Source organism: Zophobas morio, unplaced genomic scaffold (genome assembly GCF_036711695.1).
Source record: "Zophobas morio isolate AGI-343-1 ecotype UQ-CSIRO unplaced genomic scaffold, CSIRO_AGI_Zmor_V1 ptg000011l, whole genome shotgun sequence".
Lineage (NCBI taxonomy): Eukaryota > Metazoa > Arthropoda > Insecta > Coleoptera > Tenebrionidae > Zophobas > Zophobas morio.
In genome coordinates, this window is record NW_026972116.1 from 1945694 (window position 1) to 1966270 (window position 20577).

Below are 20577 nucleotides of genomic sequence, written 5' to 3' on the forward strand. Positions count from 1 at the left end.
GTATGTATGATACATCAATGAATACAGAAATATGTACACAAACTCACAGACACAAGTGTGTGGAGGTACGACATGCAGAGGGCGGCGTGCAGGGAATCTCTCGACTAGGTGGAGAGAGACAATTGCGAAACCAATACGAAAAAAATTTTGCTTACTGAGGTTATGCATTCCTATGTTTTTCATTTCCGACCGAGGATATTACACATATAGCGTACTCCCAGCTGAAAGTGTTTTTTTTGACAAGATAATAAACATTATCACCTCATTATTACCCCACTACGGACAATATGAGTTGAATAATAAAGTAAGAGCCTTTAAGAAACCGGCCACTTTCTTATTTATGGCTAGGGATTTACTGCATCGTCCCCATCATCAAGTTCGACACAATGGATCTATCATAAAAACCACTTTAAACTGGGAAGACAATACATATACAGGGTGTTATTGAAAGGTACGTACAACAAAATGGACAGTTTTTCGCGAAGTCTAAGAAGTCGGAAAAACTTATTTTGTCTTATCAAAATTTTAAGGGGAAAATTAACCCTTATCCAATCTTTTTAGACGCTACTGAAGGATAAATAGGTAAAATTAATTAATTTTAGTAAATCCTAGCAACTGTAACAATAAAACTTTTGTCAAGACTAAATGTTGCTATAGAAACGAAAAATAATCTTTTTATCAGAGGCTTACATCGAATTTGGACATAAATTTTAATAATTTTTATCTCTAAAAGGAGAACACTTTTACCTGAACTTTTTTTAACTTTTAGCACCCATACTTCGAGACCAATTGCCGATTTTATTTTGTACGTACCTTTCAATAACAGGCTGTATATGACTTCCTGAGCGTAAGATACGAAGTACAGTAATCGAGTCCATCCGGCGATTTGCCACTTTCATGTTTGCTCAACGATTTTCATGATCCTTCCAGTACGAAACCAGGGCTCTCCCGTTTCGGTTAGTCTGTTGTCCGTCTGTCTGTCGTTTGTGTCAATTTTTTTAGACAGAATGACCGTACCAATTGTTATGAAATTTAATACGTATATTAAGCATAGCGATATAGATGGTAAAACGCTAACCAAAAATGGCTAATCATCTCCATCACCAATGGGATACCGTCATCCTCAAAATTTGCGATTGTTCATTCAATCATGGTAAATCGTTAATCAAAATTTAATCAGTTATCCCCTTCCAAAAAATTGATGACCTCATCTCAAAATTTTGCCGAGTAAATCCTGTTTGAAATATGTAAAGTATTATGACTCTACAGGTGTTCGGAATGTCGCGAACATCCTTCAAGGTGCATGATTGAGGGATGTCGTACACAAGGAGAAAAATGTTTAAAAACGCCATCTCTTTGTTTGTTACAGAAAATGGCGGTTTAAAAGAAAAAAAAATTATATAAAAAATAAGGATTATGAAGTAATTATTCGACGCCCATATTGATCTGAGAAATTAACGATGTTACAGTAAAGAGCTACAAAAAAAAAGTGTTAAAAATAATTGAATTAAGCTTAATAGCAACTACGTGTAGCAACAATACGATAAATAGGGCATCATATTAGCTTAACAATCGCCAACAATTCGGTGTTACGGAAATGGTGTAAATACGTACAGCTGTGGTTTTGAGTTATTTTGTTTCAGTCAATAACATTTTTTGACGTTAATTTTTAATGTACCTACCTATTTAAATGTAAAAAAATGTTTTCTTTTAACGAACACTACGACATGTAGCGTAGAGTTAATTCACCATTTTCCAGACACCCGGCATTTTCCAGATATACAGCATAATATATATTTACACAATTTTAAAAGCCACATTTCTCAGCCTCGTTATGTAGATATATTACATACATCAGTTGGTTTCACAAAAAACGGGACAAGATGAGCAAATCAGGTTCTCATAGATCAATGAAAAGCAATGGGAATATGACGTTTATGTCACTGTAATTTGTCCCGTTTTTTTTTTAAACCAACTGTACATGTAACTAATAAATGTTCCATCAATTTTATTTAAATGTCTGATAGAACTCCGATTTTAGAGATTCATTTTGTCTAAACTTTTATGCAAACATTAAATTACCTACTTTTTTAACGGTTCATGCGCTTTGTCGTATTCCTTTGCATCGATTTTCCTGCTGAAAACTGGTCCAGCAAGCACCAGCATCACAGAAATGTGGGTGTAACTCACTGAAAATTAAATAGTTATGTACTTGTTGAAGTTTAAATGTTGTTTATGTTTGTTATTTGTTGTTTTCTTCAAAAATATTGGTAAGGGTTTTTTCAATTTCTAATAAACCTACAGCGTGTTCCATTAGACGGCACTAAACACATTGAAGCAAATCCTGATGCTAAACGTTTATACGACGATTTACTAAGTAACTACAATAGACTTATCAGACCTGTAGAAAATCATACCCAAACTTTGACGGTATGGCTGGGTTTAAAAGTCTCGCAGTTGATAGAAATGAATTTGAAGAATCAGATAATGACAACAAATCTGTGGGTTGTGCAGGTAAGAAAGATCTTCAAACATGTACTTAAGTGCAAAAATTAAAAACTGAAACTGAAAACTGGTAGAGGTGGTTTGACTATAAATTAAAGTGGGACCCGGAAGAATATGGAGGCGTCGAAATGTTATATGTCCCTTCAGAACACATATGGTTACCAGATATTGTTCTCTTCAACAAGTAAGTGGTGAAAGATTCATAAATAAAACTAAAATAATAATAAAATAACAGCGCTGATGGGAATTACGAGGTCACTCTAATGACTAAAGCTACTCTTTCTTACACTGGTGAAGTAATCTGGAAACCCCCTTCTATATACAAATCTTCTTGCGAAATCAACGTCCAATACTTTCCCTTCGATGAACAAAGTTGTCTAATGAAATTTGGCTCCTGGACTTACAATGGTTTCCAAGTAAGTTTTGGTACCAATGGTATGGTATTTTTATCACTTTGCTATTTTAGGTTGACTTGAAACATATGGACCAAGTTCCTGGTAGTAACATAGTAAACGTTGGAATCGACTTATCAGAATTCTACCTTTCTGTCGAGTGGGATATTCTCGCAGTGCCCGCAACGCGAAATGAGGAATATTACCCTTGTTGCACCGAACCCTATTCCGGTACATTTTTTTCTTTAACTAGTCTTTAACACTAACAGAGACCATTGTAGATATCACATTCAAGATCACCATGAGACGAAAAACTCTTTTCTACACCGTTAATCTCATCATTCCGTGTGTTGGCATCACATTTCTCACTGTACTTGTTTTCTATCTTCCTTCTGATTCTGGCGAAAAAGTTTCACTTTGTGTCTCTATTCTACTTTCATTAACTGTATTCTTCCTACTTTTAGCCGAAATTATCCCCCCTACTTCTTTAGCTGTACCGCTCCTCGGGAAATATCTACTTTTCACAATGATTCTAGTAACATCTTCTATTTGGGTGACTGTGTGCGTCCTTAATGTACACTTCCGTTCTCCTTCGACACATAAAATGTCACCTCTTGTACGCAAAATCTTCCTTCAGTTTATGCCAAAACTGTTAATTATGCGTAGAACAACGTACACTCTACCAGAATATGACGACAACCTCCCTCCTAGAGGTTATACCAACGAAATGGAATTGCAGTAAATTGCTTTACAAATAAACAAACAATTTTTATGGGAGCTTCTTTTAGACTGAATATGAGAGATCCATTTAATACGGATTTTAAAATTACAACACGAGAACCAAGTTTTGTGTTGCAGAATCCTGAGGATGATAATAAGATGAAAGCTCATTCTTCAAGATCCTCAAATATGACTCCCAGGACTTTATCTGCTAACGTGCTTTCTGCTCTACAGGGTGTTAGGTTTATTGCACAACATATTAGTGACGCGGATAAAGATAATGAGGTAATTATTCCCGTTTATGTAATTTGTTTATACCTTGTAGTTTTAGATTGTTGAAGATTGGAAATTTGTTTCAATGGTACTAGACCGATTTTTTCTGTGGGTGTTTACGTTAGCATGTATTGGCGGAACTTGTGGAATAATTTTTCAGGCTCCTTCTTTATATGATACAAGAGTTCCTGTGGATCGAGCAGCTCTAAAACTTTAAAGAGAAACGTAAAGATTTTTCTCATGGATGAACGAGAGATTGGACTGCTGATAATTTGTTGTATACTTTTTTCTACATACTGACACAGTTTCAACTAAATAGAATAAGTAAATGTGAAAATTCTAGAATGAAAGATAACGTAGGTGACTATTTTAACAATGTGTCAAAGTCTATAACAATAATTTAACACCAAATACTATTACACGCAAAAAACACTTTTTCAAATATTTATAACACTAAACAGATATAAATACTTTTTTCATTTGTTCTTATACACGTGTGCGTATATCTAAAACGGAACATTAATCTCTACTCTAATTCTTTTTTTAATAAATACTAATAGAAAGCAAAATAGTCACTGTATTTTCGTTTCCGTTAATAAAAACTGAAGTTATAAATTTTATTGTGAATGACTCTAGTAGAATGGTGTGTATGTTGCAACACCTACGGCTAGAGCCGATTTTCAGTAATAGTCGTTTTTCTTTCTTCTAAGCATTATACTTTCCGTCTTCGGCTCAAGCACCAAACTTTCACATTCGTAAAAAAGAAATAAGTACCACTTCGTGCTTGTGGAACTTTGAAAAGTCTGCCACTGCATCACCATTCTTTTAAATATAGTTGGTAAAAAATTTTCTAAATTGTGCTTTTTAAAAACCAAATGTGCAAATATTCAAGACACTTATTCTCGTAGTATATTTTTTAAATATAATTATTCAATGCTCCATCACTTTAATCAACATTTGGGCGCAATATTACACCGTGCATCTATAAACTAATGAAAAAATCGATAAAAAAATTCGATATTGATAAAAATGCTCTCATAAGGCTACTTAAAGTTTTTCACGACCTATATATTGTGGAATAATTTTAAATTCTTTGATTTTAACGATATATTTTTTAATATATACCTACCTACATACATTTCAAATTTGTATTAACGTTTAAATGTCATTGTTAATGGATACGTATTCAACTGAGTCCAGTTTACCCAATTAAATCTTTTGAAAAAGTCCTTTCAAGAGGGTTTCTACTTTATTTTGGCAGCCACTGTATTCTAATTATTATTAATTTATATTTTTTACTAAACAAAATAATTGAAATTTCTTTGCCTCAAACTTCATTATATTTACTAAACAAAACTCTAAAAAAAAGAAAGTAACTGAAAAAAAATTACACATTTTAGAACAGCCTCCACATAATATATTTCACAAATAGAAAATGAAATTTGTCTCTACAGTTCAACATATTTAATATTATAGTGTCATCGGCTTTTGAACAAACTGTGAAGTGTGCTAACATTTTTGCAAACATATTATTATAGTTTTTCAGTCATTCTTGTTTTGTTTTTACTTCCTGGGCGTAAGCTAAGGAAGTACTGTAATCGAGTCCACCGGACGACTGGCTACTTTCATATTTTCTCGTCGTGTCATGACCCCTAGAGTACAAAAATGTAGACTCCCGTTTCCGGTCTGTCGGTCCGCCGCCTGTGTCGATTTTTATTAGACAGATAATCTCCAAAATTACCGGACCAAATTCTATATGTGTATCATTAATATCACTAGATGGTAAAACGCTAAACAAACTTTCTCTAATCATCCCTACCAACAATATGATGACCTCAAAACCTCAAAATTATATTGCAAAAGTAAATGGTTTGAAATCTTGCAGACGTTTTAATGTTATCGTAAGCGTGGTAAATTTTCGTATTTCAATAAAATATATCTTTTCATCATCCGAAAATTGAGGACGGAATCTCAAAATTGTGCCGAATAAATCACAAAATGTGCAAAATTTATTCGTGATTTATCATTGCATTCATATATTTCAAAATTATTTATATAGGGTGTCTCAAAAAAATGAATGAAACAATCATATTAATATTAATTAAATCAGGAACGGCTCACTCCATTTTCCCAAAAATTTGGGAAGACAAAATGTTATTATTAGTATTACACTACACCTGTCCAAATTAATATAGATATTCTTGCAAAAATGTTGATGACGTCATCACATAATTTTTTAAAGGAAAACTCATTTGAAACATACCCGTAACACGCTTCTTACGTTTACATTAACATTACATCTAGGTATACTTTTATTTTATTATTTCTCATAAAAAAGATAAAATTCACAAAATCAAATTTTATACTTTTTCGAAAAAGTTGTTTTATTGTAGTTCAGGGGCTCGGGAAGTTCTGCCGAAATAACTTTCGACGAATTTTTTTTTATTTTTTAGAAATTAATAAGTTATTTTTATGTACCTAATGGGATTTATATATTTTAATAATTTAGTTTTAGTTTTTTTTATATTTTAATTTTAGTTTAGAAACTAGAGTTTTGATAAAAAACAAACATCGATGGTATTATACTCTAACGTTGTTAACCAAAAAATTTTAGTATTGTCCTAAAATGTGGTCCGAGTAAAAACTAAAGGCGTGTTCTAAATGTTGAGTTTTTGCAAACATTTTTGTTAAACTTTAATCGAATTTATCTCAGATTTTAGGGACACACTAACAACTTAAAGCACTAAATTTAAATAAAAGGAACATTTTGACCCATCAATAAAAAGCTCTTGTTAAATTTATAAAATTCTCATCAACTTGAAGCTGTGATTTGAGTTATAAAATTTATTTCGTTAATAATAATTATATAAACTGTTAACTGTTTCGTTAGATTTCGGATTTTATGTTTCGTAAACTATCAAAAATACTGACACAAAACTATAATTTTTCACGAAAATCCGAACTCTAACTTTTTCTTCAAGAAAGATGTTTCTATTGATTAATTTTGTAAGCGATTTAATGTTATAATAAAGACTTTTATTAAGAATAAAACAAAAAATTTTATTTATAGTCACTGATTATACGTGGAGTCGTAAATTTTCCGAAAAATCTGCTGAATCATGCCGAGTGGACAGATTTAATCTAACTCGAGTGCACTAATGTCTGTCGACAAATACTTCAGATAACATATACGACTATACAAAGTTTCATTTAATTAATTAGATTAAGAATTAAAAAATTAGAAATAAAAATCATCTTTCAATCGGAAAAATAGTCTTGGAAATTTCTCCTTTCTGGCAATCTCTTTCCTCTACACGCAGTTGGCTTCTCTCCTTTAATTTTGCTACAAACAACAGCAGCAAAATCAACAAGTGACCTTTCTTGCAGATAGTCGTCGAATTCATCATTGTATACGATTGTCGGCACAAAAGAAATATTTGGTTCCAAATTATTTGTTTTATTGCCATTATGAGCGAGTAGATCATCCCCTTGATGACTTCTAGCACATTTGGAAATTTTTTCCCAGTTCAAATTTATTCTTTTAGCACACTACAAAATATTTAATAAATTATCAACACTTTTTCCGATTTTCTTACACATACAAATTCCATTATCGCAACATCTGCAGGATTTGTTTCTCTCATCACACAGTGAACAAATGCCAGATCTTTGTCTTGACCACTATTTTGAGCTAAGGCACAAGACTGATATTTGTTGCCTTTACATTCGGTTGGACCATGTTGGCAGTCGAAAATCCATTTGTTATTATAGAAATTGTGCTGAAATTATTTGTAAAACAAACAATAATTCATTTATTTTTACTTACTGTGGCTTTGCCAAATGGAATTAATTCTAACTGAATATAGTTCTTAAGACTTGCGTAACCGGGGTAAAGCTGATATGCTAAGAATCTTGAACTATCGTAGCAGAGGGCCTCATAATATAAAGATACCTTCACTCCTTCCTAAAACAATATACGCTTAGCGTTGTTAGTTCACAAATGATATATATTTTTTACAACATTTATTATTTATGTATTTACTCGTAATTACCTTTAACTAGACTAGACTTTAAATATTTGTTTATTAATTTACCAATAATGAGTGAATTCGTAAAATCAAGAACAAAATAAAAAGCTAAGGCATTAACTTCCCCTGATTCTATCTGATTCTATCTGACTCTATTGACTTAAAGAACACATTCAATTCATTTTGGATTAGAAAGTACTATCTAAAAAATGTTTTTGATAATTGTTTATTTAAACAACATTTATTTGTTTCTCACTTGTGTACTCCATTTGTTATCATTTTCCCAGGATATTGTAAAACTCATTCTCTTTTTTTTCCGCCACCGATACTTTGCGTGAGAAACAAGAACAACAAAACGCTATCTCATTTTAACTTAAGCGCATGTGCGCTCTCGCTCCGCCTGTCGGAGTGAAACCCGAAATTTGACAGAGATTGGCAAACAGTCTGTTATGTTTTTGTTTCGTTTCATGCAGACTCGACCGATATCGGGTTTCGCCTCGGGTCGTACCGCCCTCAACCCTCGAGGGGCAATCTGGCCACTCGAGACATATGTGCCTTTAGTTCGTAGGAATAACTTATAAAGAACACTTGTTTTGTTACTGTCTTAATATATACGCTAATTAAGTCCACTGCGTATTTCTTTACTGCGAACTCACACCGACGGATAGTAACAAAAAATGGTAGTAACAGTTTTGTTGCAGGCAAAATGCAAAATCGAATAAACAGTTTCCACCGTCCACTTGTACAGTCTTAATGCGTTTTCCCATTAGTAAGGTATTCTGAAAATTAAACATAACACTAACTTAAAATTTACATTTCATCTATTTCATTAAACATCTCCTTTTCATGTTCAACAAAAGAGTATTTTTTGTTTGAGAACTTCTGCTTTGTACGCATCTTCCAGTAGATCTTTAGGACCGCCCCTAGGCAATACGTATCATCTCAACCGTGATGAGAGGAAGTGAGACAAAAATAGTAACGTTTGAGAAATATTTATTATTTGTTATGGTTTTACAAGACTATGGAATTCTTATAACAAATAGACTTTAAACATCAATTTATCAAGTCACAATATACAACTTGAAAACATCTCTTAACTGGGTAGCCTGTAAAAATTTCAGCCAAAGATGAAGATTTCTCAGGCAACGAACCTCCAGTCACATTTGCTGCTTTGTTAATAATATAGCTTGCTCATTTTAATAAATCGGAAACGATAAATCGATAAATCTAAATGACACAATTAAACAACACAATAAGTACCGTGCTAAGGTTGCACGTTTAAAACTCACACGATTCTTTTTCCAAATATCCGAATTTATAGGAATAATTAGTTATTTACAAGTGAGGAATAAATAAAATATTCAACAATACACGCATAGTAACGGTTTTACTGGTTCCAAAATGTGACTTCTTCGCCTGCTGCTTGCCAGTCATATCCTTCTGTCCACCAGTAAAAACCCTTTTACCATGCTAGCAATATACAGTGTATCTTTTTTAAAAGTGGCCATAGGGATTCCCATGTTAAATTTTAGACCCCATGTTAACTTTTGTTAGGGTGAAAGCCCAGAAACGATTTTTTCGGTGAAACTAGCCTTAGGGTTCTACTTTAATTTCCACTACCACTTTTTGCAGTAAATTATTAATTTGTGCTTTAAAAAATTAAAATTATTTTGATTAAAAAATGTTGGTACATCATAAAAGGTTTTGACTTATCACTTTAATTTGTCATTTTTGACAGCATAATTTTAATTTAGCCATTAAATACCTATTACTGCAGTTTTTAGAAAAAAAAAAACAGAATGATGGAATTCAAACATAAATGAAGGAAATAAAAGAAAATTTCACTGAAATTGCCTTTTTGATGTCCGTGATCGAGAAAACCTGTGTTTATATCTCTGCCATAAAATTTTTGAATTGTGCTCTTGCGGGGTATAGGACGATACGGGTATGCTGTAGCAAAATTTTGCGCAATTTCTCTATAAGCTTTTAATGTGTCCATCAGTGAGCATTTCCACTTTTTCTTTAATTGTGGACTGCGGCATGTTGACGAAATGTCAGGTAAGTGTCTGGTTTTACATGGCTGCCTACAATATTACAGACAAAAATATCCAAATATTTTAATTTTTTTTAAGAAATATCCTTTAATTTAAAGCGTGACCTTTAATTCCGTGTCCCTAACTGTATATGGATTACCTAAACAATAAATTTTTTCAAAAATTTTCCGAAATTGGAAAAAATCTTCGCTTCGTGTGCTAAACTGTTTTTTCGTTGGACCATAAATAGCTATATCGCTGTGATACACATGTAATTAAGGGCATGAATAAATTCCATTGGAAGAAATTGGGTATGTCATCCATGAATTGTATTCTCATTGTTATATTAAACTATTAGGTATTATTTACAGTTTTCTTCTGTTTGAATACATAAAGTTACTTAGATTTATTGATTTTCACATTCATTGCTTTTCAATTTCTTAACAAATGTTGACTATTAACATTTCGGTAAGGTAATAATATTACCTTACCGATTTTACATACAGGATACAGTTGTGGGTTATCTACCAGCCAACTTTTATAAATGTAACACAGATTTAATAGACAGAAACCGATAAAATATTATAGCATTTATGCAGTTAAAAATTTTATTATATTATATGAGAATGCAAAATTGTTTGCGGTTTAAAATTCTGCCGTTGTCTAACTTCTTTACTTATTACCAGTAGGCGGGAATTTGTTTCACCGCTGCAATCCCCCAGTTGAAGTAAGGTGTGTTTTACCGCGAGTAGCGGGGACGCCTTGATCTGGTCCACAAGGTCGTAGCCAGTGCATCGCTAGAAGTGTTTACAGCTAGTAAAAAAATTGGTCTAAAGAGTTTCGACAGTATTTCCCTCCCTGACGGAAATGTGACGACTGCATGCCTATTATGTTTTTTTTTCGCAGTAGATTTCAAAGCATTCGGTTTTGTAGTTCCAATAAAATAAATTTACGCATTCATTTTTTTTTTAGTCACCCGGTATATGCAAATTCAAAAAATATGAATGGAATGATAAATTACAAGTACCGACTCATCATATTTTGTATATTCTAGATAGGATTTATTTGGCAAACTTTTGAGCTCACGTCATCAGTTTTTTGGAGAAGATAACCAAATATATTTTGACTAACAATTTAGTATGCTCTTTATTACCTTAAAACATCTGCAACATTTCAAAACGTTCTGTTCTGTAGTTCCTGATTAAATCAATAAAATAGACTTACGCATTCATTAATTTTTTTGGGTCACCCTGTATATGCAAATCCAAAAAATATAAACGGAATGATAAATCACAAGAAAAGATTCATCATATTTTGTACATTTTAGATAGGATTTATTCAGCAAAATATTGTGGTGACGTCATAAATTTTTTAAGGGGGACGACCAAATACATTTTGATCAAAAACTTACCATGCTTATGATAACTTTAAAATATCTTGAAGGTTTCAAAGCATTCGGTTTTGTAGTTCCTGAGTAAATCAATAAAATAAATTTACGCATTCATTAATTTTTTTGAGTCACCCTGTATATGCAAATCCAAAAAATACGAATGGAGTGATAAATCACAAGTACAGGCTCATCATATTTTGTACAATTTAGATAGGATTTATTCATCAAAATTTTGTGGTGACGTCATACATTTTTTAGGGGGGATGACCAAATAGATTTTGGTCAAAAATTTACCATGCTTATGATAATTTTAAAACCCCTTCAAGATTTCAAAGCATTCGGTTTTGTAGTTCCTGAGTAAATCAGTAAAATAAATTTACGCATTCATTAATTTTTTTGAGTCACCCTGTATATGCAAATCCAAAAATATGAATGGAGTGATATATCACAAGTACAGACTCATCATATATGTATTCTACATTTTAGATAGGATTTATTCGGCAAACTTTTGATCTGACGTCATCAAGTTTTTGGAGGGAATAACCAAATATATTTTGACTAAAGATTTATGATGCTCTTTATAGCCTTAAAACATCTGCAACATTTCAAAACACTCGGGTTAGTAGATTCAAAATTAAATTGCAAAATGTTGTTTTATAATTTTGATTTTTTTTCCAAAAATCTGGACGTTTCGGGTAAAAACTCAATTCAGAGTCGTAAACTACATGTGTAGGACTATGTGATTTTATACAATTTAAAACCCATTTACTATGTACAATTTTGAAGTGACGTCATCGCATTAGTGGTGGGGATGATTAGGCAAATTTTGGTTAGCGTTTTACCATCTACATGATATTCCTAATAAAATTTTACAACAATCGGGCCAGTACTTTCGGAGATTCTCTGTCTAATAAAAATCCGGGACGGCAGACAGACGGACAGACGGACAGACGGACAGACAGACAGACAGACGGTAATAGGAGACCTATTTCTTCGTCTTCTAGGAGTCATGAAAGATCGAGAAAACATAAAAGTAGAGAGTCGGCCGACGGACTTGATTACAATACTTCCTTTGCTTACGCTCGGGAAGGACAAACGAGTTCTATACAGGGTGTCCCAGAATTCGCGCCATTCCCGTGAATGACATGTTCCCTGTCCCGAACTGTGCCGTAATTCGCAAAAAGAATTGTCCAGGATTTAACCGTGTGAGAACTGGAAGGCGATTAAGTTGACCAATAGAGAGGCTGCTTTTATCTCCGAACGTTTCTATGTTCAAAGTTACCTATGCCAAGAACAAAAAATCGGGTAATACTAAAGTTGAATGAATTTTTTTCCGAATCCCCCTCCGTCAACAAAAGGAAACAGAAATGTGGTTATAAATTTAATCATTTTGACAATTGTTTGTCATAAACTGTCACGAAGTTTATCACTGACCTGAAGAGACGCTTCTGCGCCAAAGATGACTGATTAATGTACACAGAGACATCAAGGTTTACTTTAAGGCAAGTAGCATGGGACAGAAGTTATTTCTGCTGCCATTCTAGTTAAATTGTGTTTAACTGGACTATACATGTCATAAGAGAATCTGTTTCATTTCATCGTAGGCAAATAATATATTTATTACTATTCTACATAGAGTAGCTACCGAAGAGCAGGTATTAGAAGTCATTTTCTTAGAGCCCCGTGAATAATCGTCGGCACCTAGACCAACATGTGTTTCACCGATTGTTACATCGAGCAAGAGAAGATGGATCTTTTCAACCTAGTCGGAAAGGCCGTGCTGGGGCTCTACGGAATGTACGTGTAGGTGCTGAAGAGCAAGTGTTAGAAAACATGGAAGCGGATCCTAGGAGAAGTGTCCTCTACGTAGCGCAAATGAGTGGATGCTCAAGATCGACCACTCATCGTATTCTTCAAGAGAGAAGACTGCATCCTTACCATTACACGAGAGTGCAGCATCTGCGACCAACCGACTACCCGCGACGAGTACATTTTGCTCAATGGTTACTGCGACAAAATGAACTAAACCCTGATTTTACACTGCGCATTCTTTTCACCGACGAATGTTCATTTTCCCGAGAAGGAATGTTTAATGCACACAATTGGCATTTCTGGGCACACGCAAATCCACATCTCACTAGGGTGAGAGCATATCAGGAGCGATTTACTATTAATCTATGGGCTGGAATATATCAATGGTACTACTGTGGTAAAAATTTTAATGCATCTGATAAAATTATCACTAAACTCCGTTCCTGTTTTTTTAAGTGGGGCCGTTTGTGTTACCTGATCGCCTTACATTCTCCATAAATTAACATCATTTCCAAATATTCTTTATACTAGTATGAATAAGACATCAATAACTTAGTGGTATTGGTACTGATTTGTTTATAGTTTGTATTGTTCTTAACAAAAATTGCAACTAAACGATTTTTGTTATAATTTTTATTCGTATCTTTTCAATCTCTAGAAAGTACTCACAACTTTAAAGAAACTGTTTTGAATCATCATGTGCAACATCAATATTATTCTTGAATAAGTCTCAGTTTTCAGTATCTCCCCCACATGATTGACACCACAGCACATACCTATGATCTTAATACACCAGAGAAGTGGAATCTCGTCTCTTTTTTCGTTGCTTAGATTAGGTATCAGCAACAAAGCTGTTCAGTAAAAATTGATACTGTTTATTGAAAATCATAAGCACCGATTAATCAAAAGCGATATTTATGTTTTAGTACACTTAATAACGTTCTTTGAATGGACATGTGGTACTCTTTTTTAGAAATAACGATAAACTTAATATCAGGCATATGATGCATAGTGAATTCTGAAAATGTACTAATTTTCGTTAAAAAGAACAACACATTATTCACGGGGCTCTAAGAAAATGACTTCTAATACCTGCTCTTCGGTATCTACACTATGTAGAATAGTAACAAATGTATTACTTGCCTACGATGAAATGAAACAGCTTCTCTTATGACATGTACAGCCCAGTTAAACACAATTTAACTAGAATGGCAGCAGAAATAACTTCTGTCCCATGCTACTTGCCTTAAAGTAAACCTTGACGTCTCTGTGTATATTAATCAGTCATCTTTGGCGCAGAAGCATCTCTTCAGGTCAGTGATGAACTTCGTGACAGTTTATGACAAACAATTGTCAAAATGATTAAATTTATAACCACACTTCTGTTTCCTTTTGTTGACGGAGGGGGATTCGGAAAAAATTCATTCAACTTTAGTATTACCCGATTTTTTGTTCTTGGCATAGGTAACTTTGAACATAGAAACGTTCGGATATAAAAGCAGCCTCTCTATTGGTCAACTTAATCGCCTTCCAGTTCTCACACGGTTAAAGCCTGGACAATTCTTTTTGCGAATCACGGCACAGTTCGGGACAGGGAACATGTCATTCACGGGAATGGCGCGAATTCTGGGACACCCTGTATTACTATATTACTTCAAATAATAATACTCGATGCCCTTTTTAATTTTTCAACCACAGGACCACAGATTTGTGATCTTGAAACATTATATTATGTTGAAATAGTCCAAAAGAAAAATATATTTGTAATCAAACTATCGCCGGGACAGCACTGGTTCTAGCGTATGAGGTACAATTCCACGCGTTGCTTATTACACGTCTAGTTTCTGACCCATTTAGTTTCACGGTTGTTTTTATTTGCATGGATTTTAAAATTGAAACTTAAAAAGAGACAGCCAAAATTTATGCAAAGTTTACAATAGGGTGCTCTGGCCTTAGACCAGAATTAATGATCACCGTATTCGGTCAGATAGCCGAGCTGCCACTTTTTGCGTAATAAAATAAATGACCTTCTAAATTAATTGACAAAAACTTTATAGAAACAGAAAAATCTACATTTTGCACCAAAATTCAATGCAGAAAAAATTGGTGAAAAGTTGTTTCGACAGAACTTCCCTCGCTCCTGAAGTACCTATAATGAAACATAAACAGCAGTTTCGAAAAATGATAAAATTTGACTTTGCGGATTTTAGCAGGTAATTCCTGCAAACTACAACGAACAATGAAAAGTTGAAAATTTTACAAACTTGGGATATTCAGCTGGGTAGCAGTTTTTCATAGATTAAGCAGTTTAATTTGTAACAATTTGGTAGGCACCGGAAGCAGAAGAAAAAAAAAACAAAAATCATTTCCATTAAAAATAAAAAATATTAGTTTTTATTTCCTGAGCGTAAGTTAAGGAAGTATTGTATTGCTTTCATATTTTCTCGATGGGTCATGACTGCTAGAGTTTCCATCTGTCTGATGTCTATCTGTCTACCGTCCGTCACGATTTTTGTTAGACAGGTAATTTTTGTCAAATTTTATATGTTTATTATAAATATCATATAGATGGTAAAACACTAATTAAACTTTGTCTAATCATCCCCACCAATAATGTGATGCCTTCACCTCAAAATTGTATATAGTAAATAGGTCTTAAATTGTATAAAATAACATAGTTCTACACGTATAGTTTATGAATCCGTGTTTTTACCCGAAACTTCTGTAAAAAAAATCAAAATTATATGTAACTGCAATTTCATTTTGAATCTGCAAAAGTGAATGCTTTGAAATCTTGCAGATGTTTCAAAGTTATCATAAGCACGGTAAATTTTTAATCAAAATATATTTGTTTATCCCACCTAAAAATTTTCCCGAATAAATCCTGTCTGAAATTTGCAAAATATTATGACTGCATACTTATCGTTTATCAACGCACTCATAGTTTTTAGAATTACTTATATAAATTGACTCAACAAAAATTAATGAAAGAGTCAATTTATTTTATTGAATAAATGAGGAACTGCAAAACTCAATGCTTTGAAATCTTGCAAACTGCATTAATATTTTTCAGATTTGCTTATGAAGGTGTCTCAGAAAACTTCATCAATGAATCGATTTATTTTATTTATTGTATTGATTAAAATTAAAATCAAGAACGGATCACTCCCTTTTCCCGAAGATTTGGGAATACAATACTCTTATTATTAGTATTACACTGCACCAATCCAAGTTGATACATGTACATGTCTTTACAAAAATGTTGATGACGTCATCACAAAATTTTGTAAACTAAAAACTCATTTGAAACATACGCGTAGCACGCTACTTTACATGTACTTTAACATTACATATTTACATATGTTTATTTCAATTTATAGAGGTCCCCATAAAAAAATAAAATTCGCAAAATCAAAAAATTAATTTTATAATTTTTCACAAATGCTGGATATGTTTCACTGTACTTCAAGAGCGAGGGAAGTTCTGTGAAAACAACTTTTGACCATTTTTTTTTTTTTAATTACTCAAGCTAAAATGCACTTCAAGGCAACTGTAAAAAATTACATTACCTATTCCAAAATAAATTTTGTTGCCTGTACATACATTACTGTGTGTCTGTTAGAAAGATATATTTGAAGTCACTTCAAATTACGTTATTAATGGAATGTAAAAAACACTAAAAATGACAAAATATGAACTATAACGTATAAAAGAAAACTAAAACTCTATTAAAATTGACACTTTGTGAAAAGCTAGATGCTTGTATCAAATCAAATGCTCTGTAATATAATAATTATTAATATATTATCATAATTTTATCAAGCTAGTGTAAACAACTACGAATAGCTACAATGTGTGTAAGTTAATAACCTACTTTATAAACATAAAATTCTGTGAAACAGATTATGATAGTGCTGATTAAATAAAACCCATTTTATTTATCAGTAGACACTTAACCAAATTTGTTTATAAACTTTCGTACGTTAAACTTCCGCGAAGTAAGTGTTTTCTTTTGTACGGATATCGGGTCAACGTTTTACTGGCTTAGAACTAGTAAAAAATTAACTTTTTTTTTCAATTTTTTTCAATTTTGCCACATGTTTTGTTAGAATTATAACGTTTCTTATAATTAGAATGTTTAATAAAGTATTATTTCCAATTCCTATTCACAAAATGCTCATTTTACATTTTTAATCTCATTATTAAAACAGTACAGTTTAATCGAAAGGATGAATAAAATGTTTACGACAACACTTATTCACACTGCTATTGACAACACGAATAAAGTAAAAAAATTTAAAATTCGCAATAATTTTTTTGAAAATTCTGATAAACTGGAAAAAAATAATGTATGATACACGTGAACAAAAAAAAATTGAAGTCATCTTTATTTACTTATACTATAAACAGCTATTTAAAAACAATAAAACGAGAAAAATGAAACTGCAAAAATTTATTCTTGTGGACATATTTTTGAAAAACAGGATGTATTATGACCTTTTTAACCACTAGTCAAAATCTCCTCATTTACTAACTGGCATCACTCTTATTTTTTATAAAAGAACTAAAATAACGATACAGAAAAAACAGCAAAGCAAAAATGATGGAAATATACTACACAAATGTACATACATATGCCGAAATTAGCAAGGAAAGTAAATAAACGGAAAAAATGATGAGAAGTTAAAGTTATATATAAATGCGAACTTCATCGAGAAAAACTGGTAACTACAAATTGGCCCCAAAGTCAAAAAAAAAAGTGACGATTTTATCAGACAAGAAACATACATAACCGATACAAATAAAAAAGACTTTATGGTGAAATAATTAACTTACAAAAATTCACAAATTTAATAGTTATGTAAACACTAATAACAAATTAAGGTAATTTTGCTCTTTCAGTATTTATTCTTACCGTTAATATTAAAAAAACACCCACACTTAACACAGTAAAAATTAAATTTTTCATGTTTTAACAGTGCGTTTATTGCAACAGTCGATGTACGACTACGCAGTCAAACAACTGTTCAACGAAGTAATAGGATATTAGTGTGTTTAATTTAGCTGTAAGATGCCTACTATGAATGGGTGATTCTGATTATCGTAAAATTTTTGATAATTCATATAAGCAAACACTGCAACTAAATATATAGTCTCCATTTTATTTGAAGCAAATAAAATACATTCTCGTTGAACAAAAATGAACTATAAACTACAAATTATTTATTCTGTTGAAGAGCAAGCGCTGGGTTCTTCATTCAATAACAAACAAGCGGTTGGTAGGAAATCGAACTGTCCTAAATTTTGAAGGGTTTCATTGAAAACACCATTGAAAAATATTGTTGGCACAAAATTTATGTGTGCCGAATCTGTAAGTTCCCCGTAGTGTACAAAAAGCTGATCTCCTAAACCACTGCTGATGCATTCCTTAATAGAGTCCCAAGAGATTGCACTAGATTCGGCGCACTAAAATAAAAATAAATATATAAAATTACACGGATAACCGTAATACATTTAAAAAAAATACATACTTGTTGCAAATTTTCATCGTTACTTGCGTCATCACTGGCCATAGCGCAATCAACAAATTGAATAGAATTTTGAGGATCTATTGAGATGGCACAAGCTTGAATTTCATTGCCGTAACATTCATTGGGACCGTGTTGACAGGTGAAATTTAAAGTTCCGTCTTCTGAGGTGGTAATCTACAAATGAAAGAACGCTGTTGTTTTAGACAGGTATGTTATTTTTTGCAAAAATAATTACGTCAGCATTTCCATAAGGAAAAAATTGTACGTTCAAATAGTTGGAAATTTGTTCATAAGCTGGATAGAGTTGAGTGGTAATGAATTGTTTACTATCGGGGCAAAGAGACTCGTAATACACTGATACACTCAAAGTATCTCCCTGAAATATCAAAAATAAAATAAAAAATTACAATTATAAAAAAATCTTACTTGAGCCAAAGCAGCAATAGCTGTAAAAACAATAAATGTAATTAGCAACATTGTTGTTTAATAGCAAAGTGACGGGTGTCGAAGCAATTTATACCCATTTGAAGGAGGCATATTTTTGTTTTATCAGCTTATCAGTAAAATGGTTTAATTTTTATTTCAAAGCCTGATTAAACACTTCAGATGGCTCTTAGTAGGTATTTTTAATACAGAATTCACTTCAATATGACATTTAATACAATCTAAAAATAGAAAATATTCGAAAATGATACTTCAGTTTCAAGGTTAAAAGTAAAACGAAAATTATAGATATTCCTTTGTGTTTTAGTTTTCTACTTTGTTTAGAATGTACTGAAACAATTGATTTAAAGTTGTTTAGACAGAACTTCCTTCCCTCTGAACTACAGCCGAACAAATACAGCTTCTTCGAAAAGTTATAAAATTCAATTTTACGATTTTTACTTACCAAGTGTAAGCTAAGGAAGTATTATAATCGAATCAATCGGGCGACTGGTTACTCTTATGTTTTCTTGACATTTCATCACCCCCCGCGTCGAAAAAATAGGTCTATTGTTTCCGTCTGTCTGACGCCTGTTCGCTTCTATGTCGATTTTTATTACACAGATAATCGCCGAAAGTACCGGGTCGATTGTTGTTAATTTTTTTTATATATATGAGGAATATCGTGTAGGTAAAAGGCTAACCAAAATTTGTCTCATCGTCACCACCAACAAGGATTTGACGTCATCCGACTTTTAGAATAGTAAATGCTAGTTAAATTTTATAAAATAGCATATTATGGCCGTCAAATTAGACCGAATGCTGCCTGGGGCGCGGTCGTCCTGCCACTCATTGAAGTGATTAGGATGATTGTAATTTTTATCATTCTCCACTGTTTGGGCACAGCTTATCTCTTATTTAAGTGCTAACTGAATGGTACGCGGCATTCGGCCCAAATTTATGGCATCTATAAGCTGTGGTTAGGGGTTTATTGAGCGCTTGAGGCGTTCAACTTATTGTGACAGCCACTTTATATACATACATAACAGTATTACACTTAAAGTTGACGCACTTGTCTTTCCTGAAATATTGTTGACGTCATCATAAAAATTTTTTAAATGGTAAAACTCTGTAGAGACATATACATACTTAACAATCCAGACATATATTAATTTTTGGGCTAAAATTAATTAAAAGAAAATAGAATTCTCAAAGTTAATTTTATCACTTTTCGAAGCTGTATTCGTTTGACTGTACTTCAGAGGCGAAGGAATTTCTGTCGAAATAACCTTCGAGCAATTTTCCTTTTCTTTTATGATAATCGCTTTAACTTAAAATAAAGGTATGTGTGAAGTGTGGACTGTCAAACTGCAAATAAAAAGCATCACCTAGGTATGTATCAAGTAAGTTTTTCCATTACAACAAATAACAGTATTTTTTTAACACCAGCTACTGAATCTGAAGTTGCGG

At 32.5% G+C, this 20577-nt stretch overlaps 3 protein-coding genes across 3 annotated transcripts; 1 reads left to right on the plus strand and 2 right to left on the minus strand.

The window, feature by feature from the left end:
* The first annotated feature begins 1923 nt into the window (after positions 1–1923).
* Positions 1924–5607, plus strand: LOC135126638 (acetylcholine receptor subunit beta-like 2). Its single transcript, XM_064052676.1, has 8 exons — positions 1924–2270; positions 2318–2514; positions 2580–2689; positions 2741–2921; positions 2972–3128; positions 3179–3635; positions 3686–3902; positions 3949–5607. The coding sequence occupies exons 1-8, from the start codon at positions 2207–2209 to the stop codon at positions 4105–4107; spliced, it is 1542 nt and encodes a 513-aa protein (XP_063908746.1). The 5' UTR covers positions 1924–2206; the 3' UTR covers positions 4108–5607.
* Positions 5608–6137: 530 nt separating this feature from the next.
* LOC135126640 (GILT-like protein 1) lies at positions 6138–18179 on the minus strand. Its single transcript, XM_064052679.1, has 4 exons — positions 18069–18179; positions 7717–7854; positions 7493–7669; positions 6138–7439 (listed from the first exon to the last, which is right to left on the minus strand). The coding sequence occupies exons 1-4, from the start codon at positions 18120–18122 to the stop codon at positions 7149–7151; spliced, it is 660 nt and encodes a 219-aa protein (XP_063908749.1). The 5' UTR covers positions 18123–18179; the 3' UTR covers positions 6138–7148.
* A 116-nt stretch (positions 18180–18295) lies between these two features.
* LOC135126641 (GILT-like protein 1) lies at positions 18296–19217 on the minus strand. Its single transcript, XM_064052680.1, has 4 exons — positions 19111–19217; positions 18920–19060; positions 18685–18858; positions 18296–18619 (listed from the first exon to the last, which is right to left on the minus strand). Exons 1-4 carry the CDS (start codon positions 19159–19161, stop codon positions 18377–18379), a joined length of 609 nt encoding a protein of 202 aa, XP_063908750.1. The 5' UTR covers positions 19162–19217; the 3' UTR covers positions 18296–18376.
* Positions 19218–20577: the final 1360 nt, after the last annotated feature.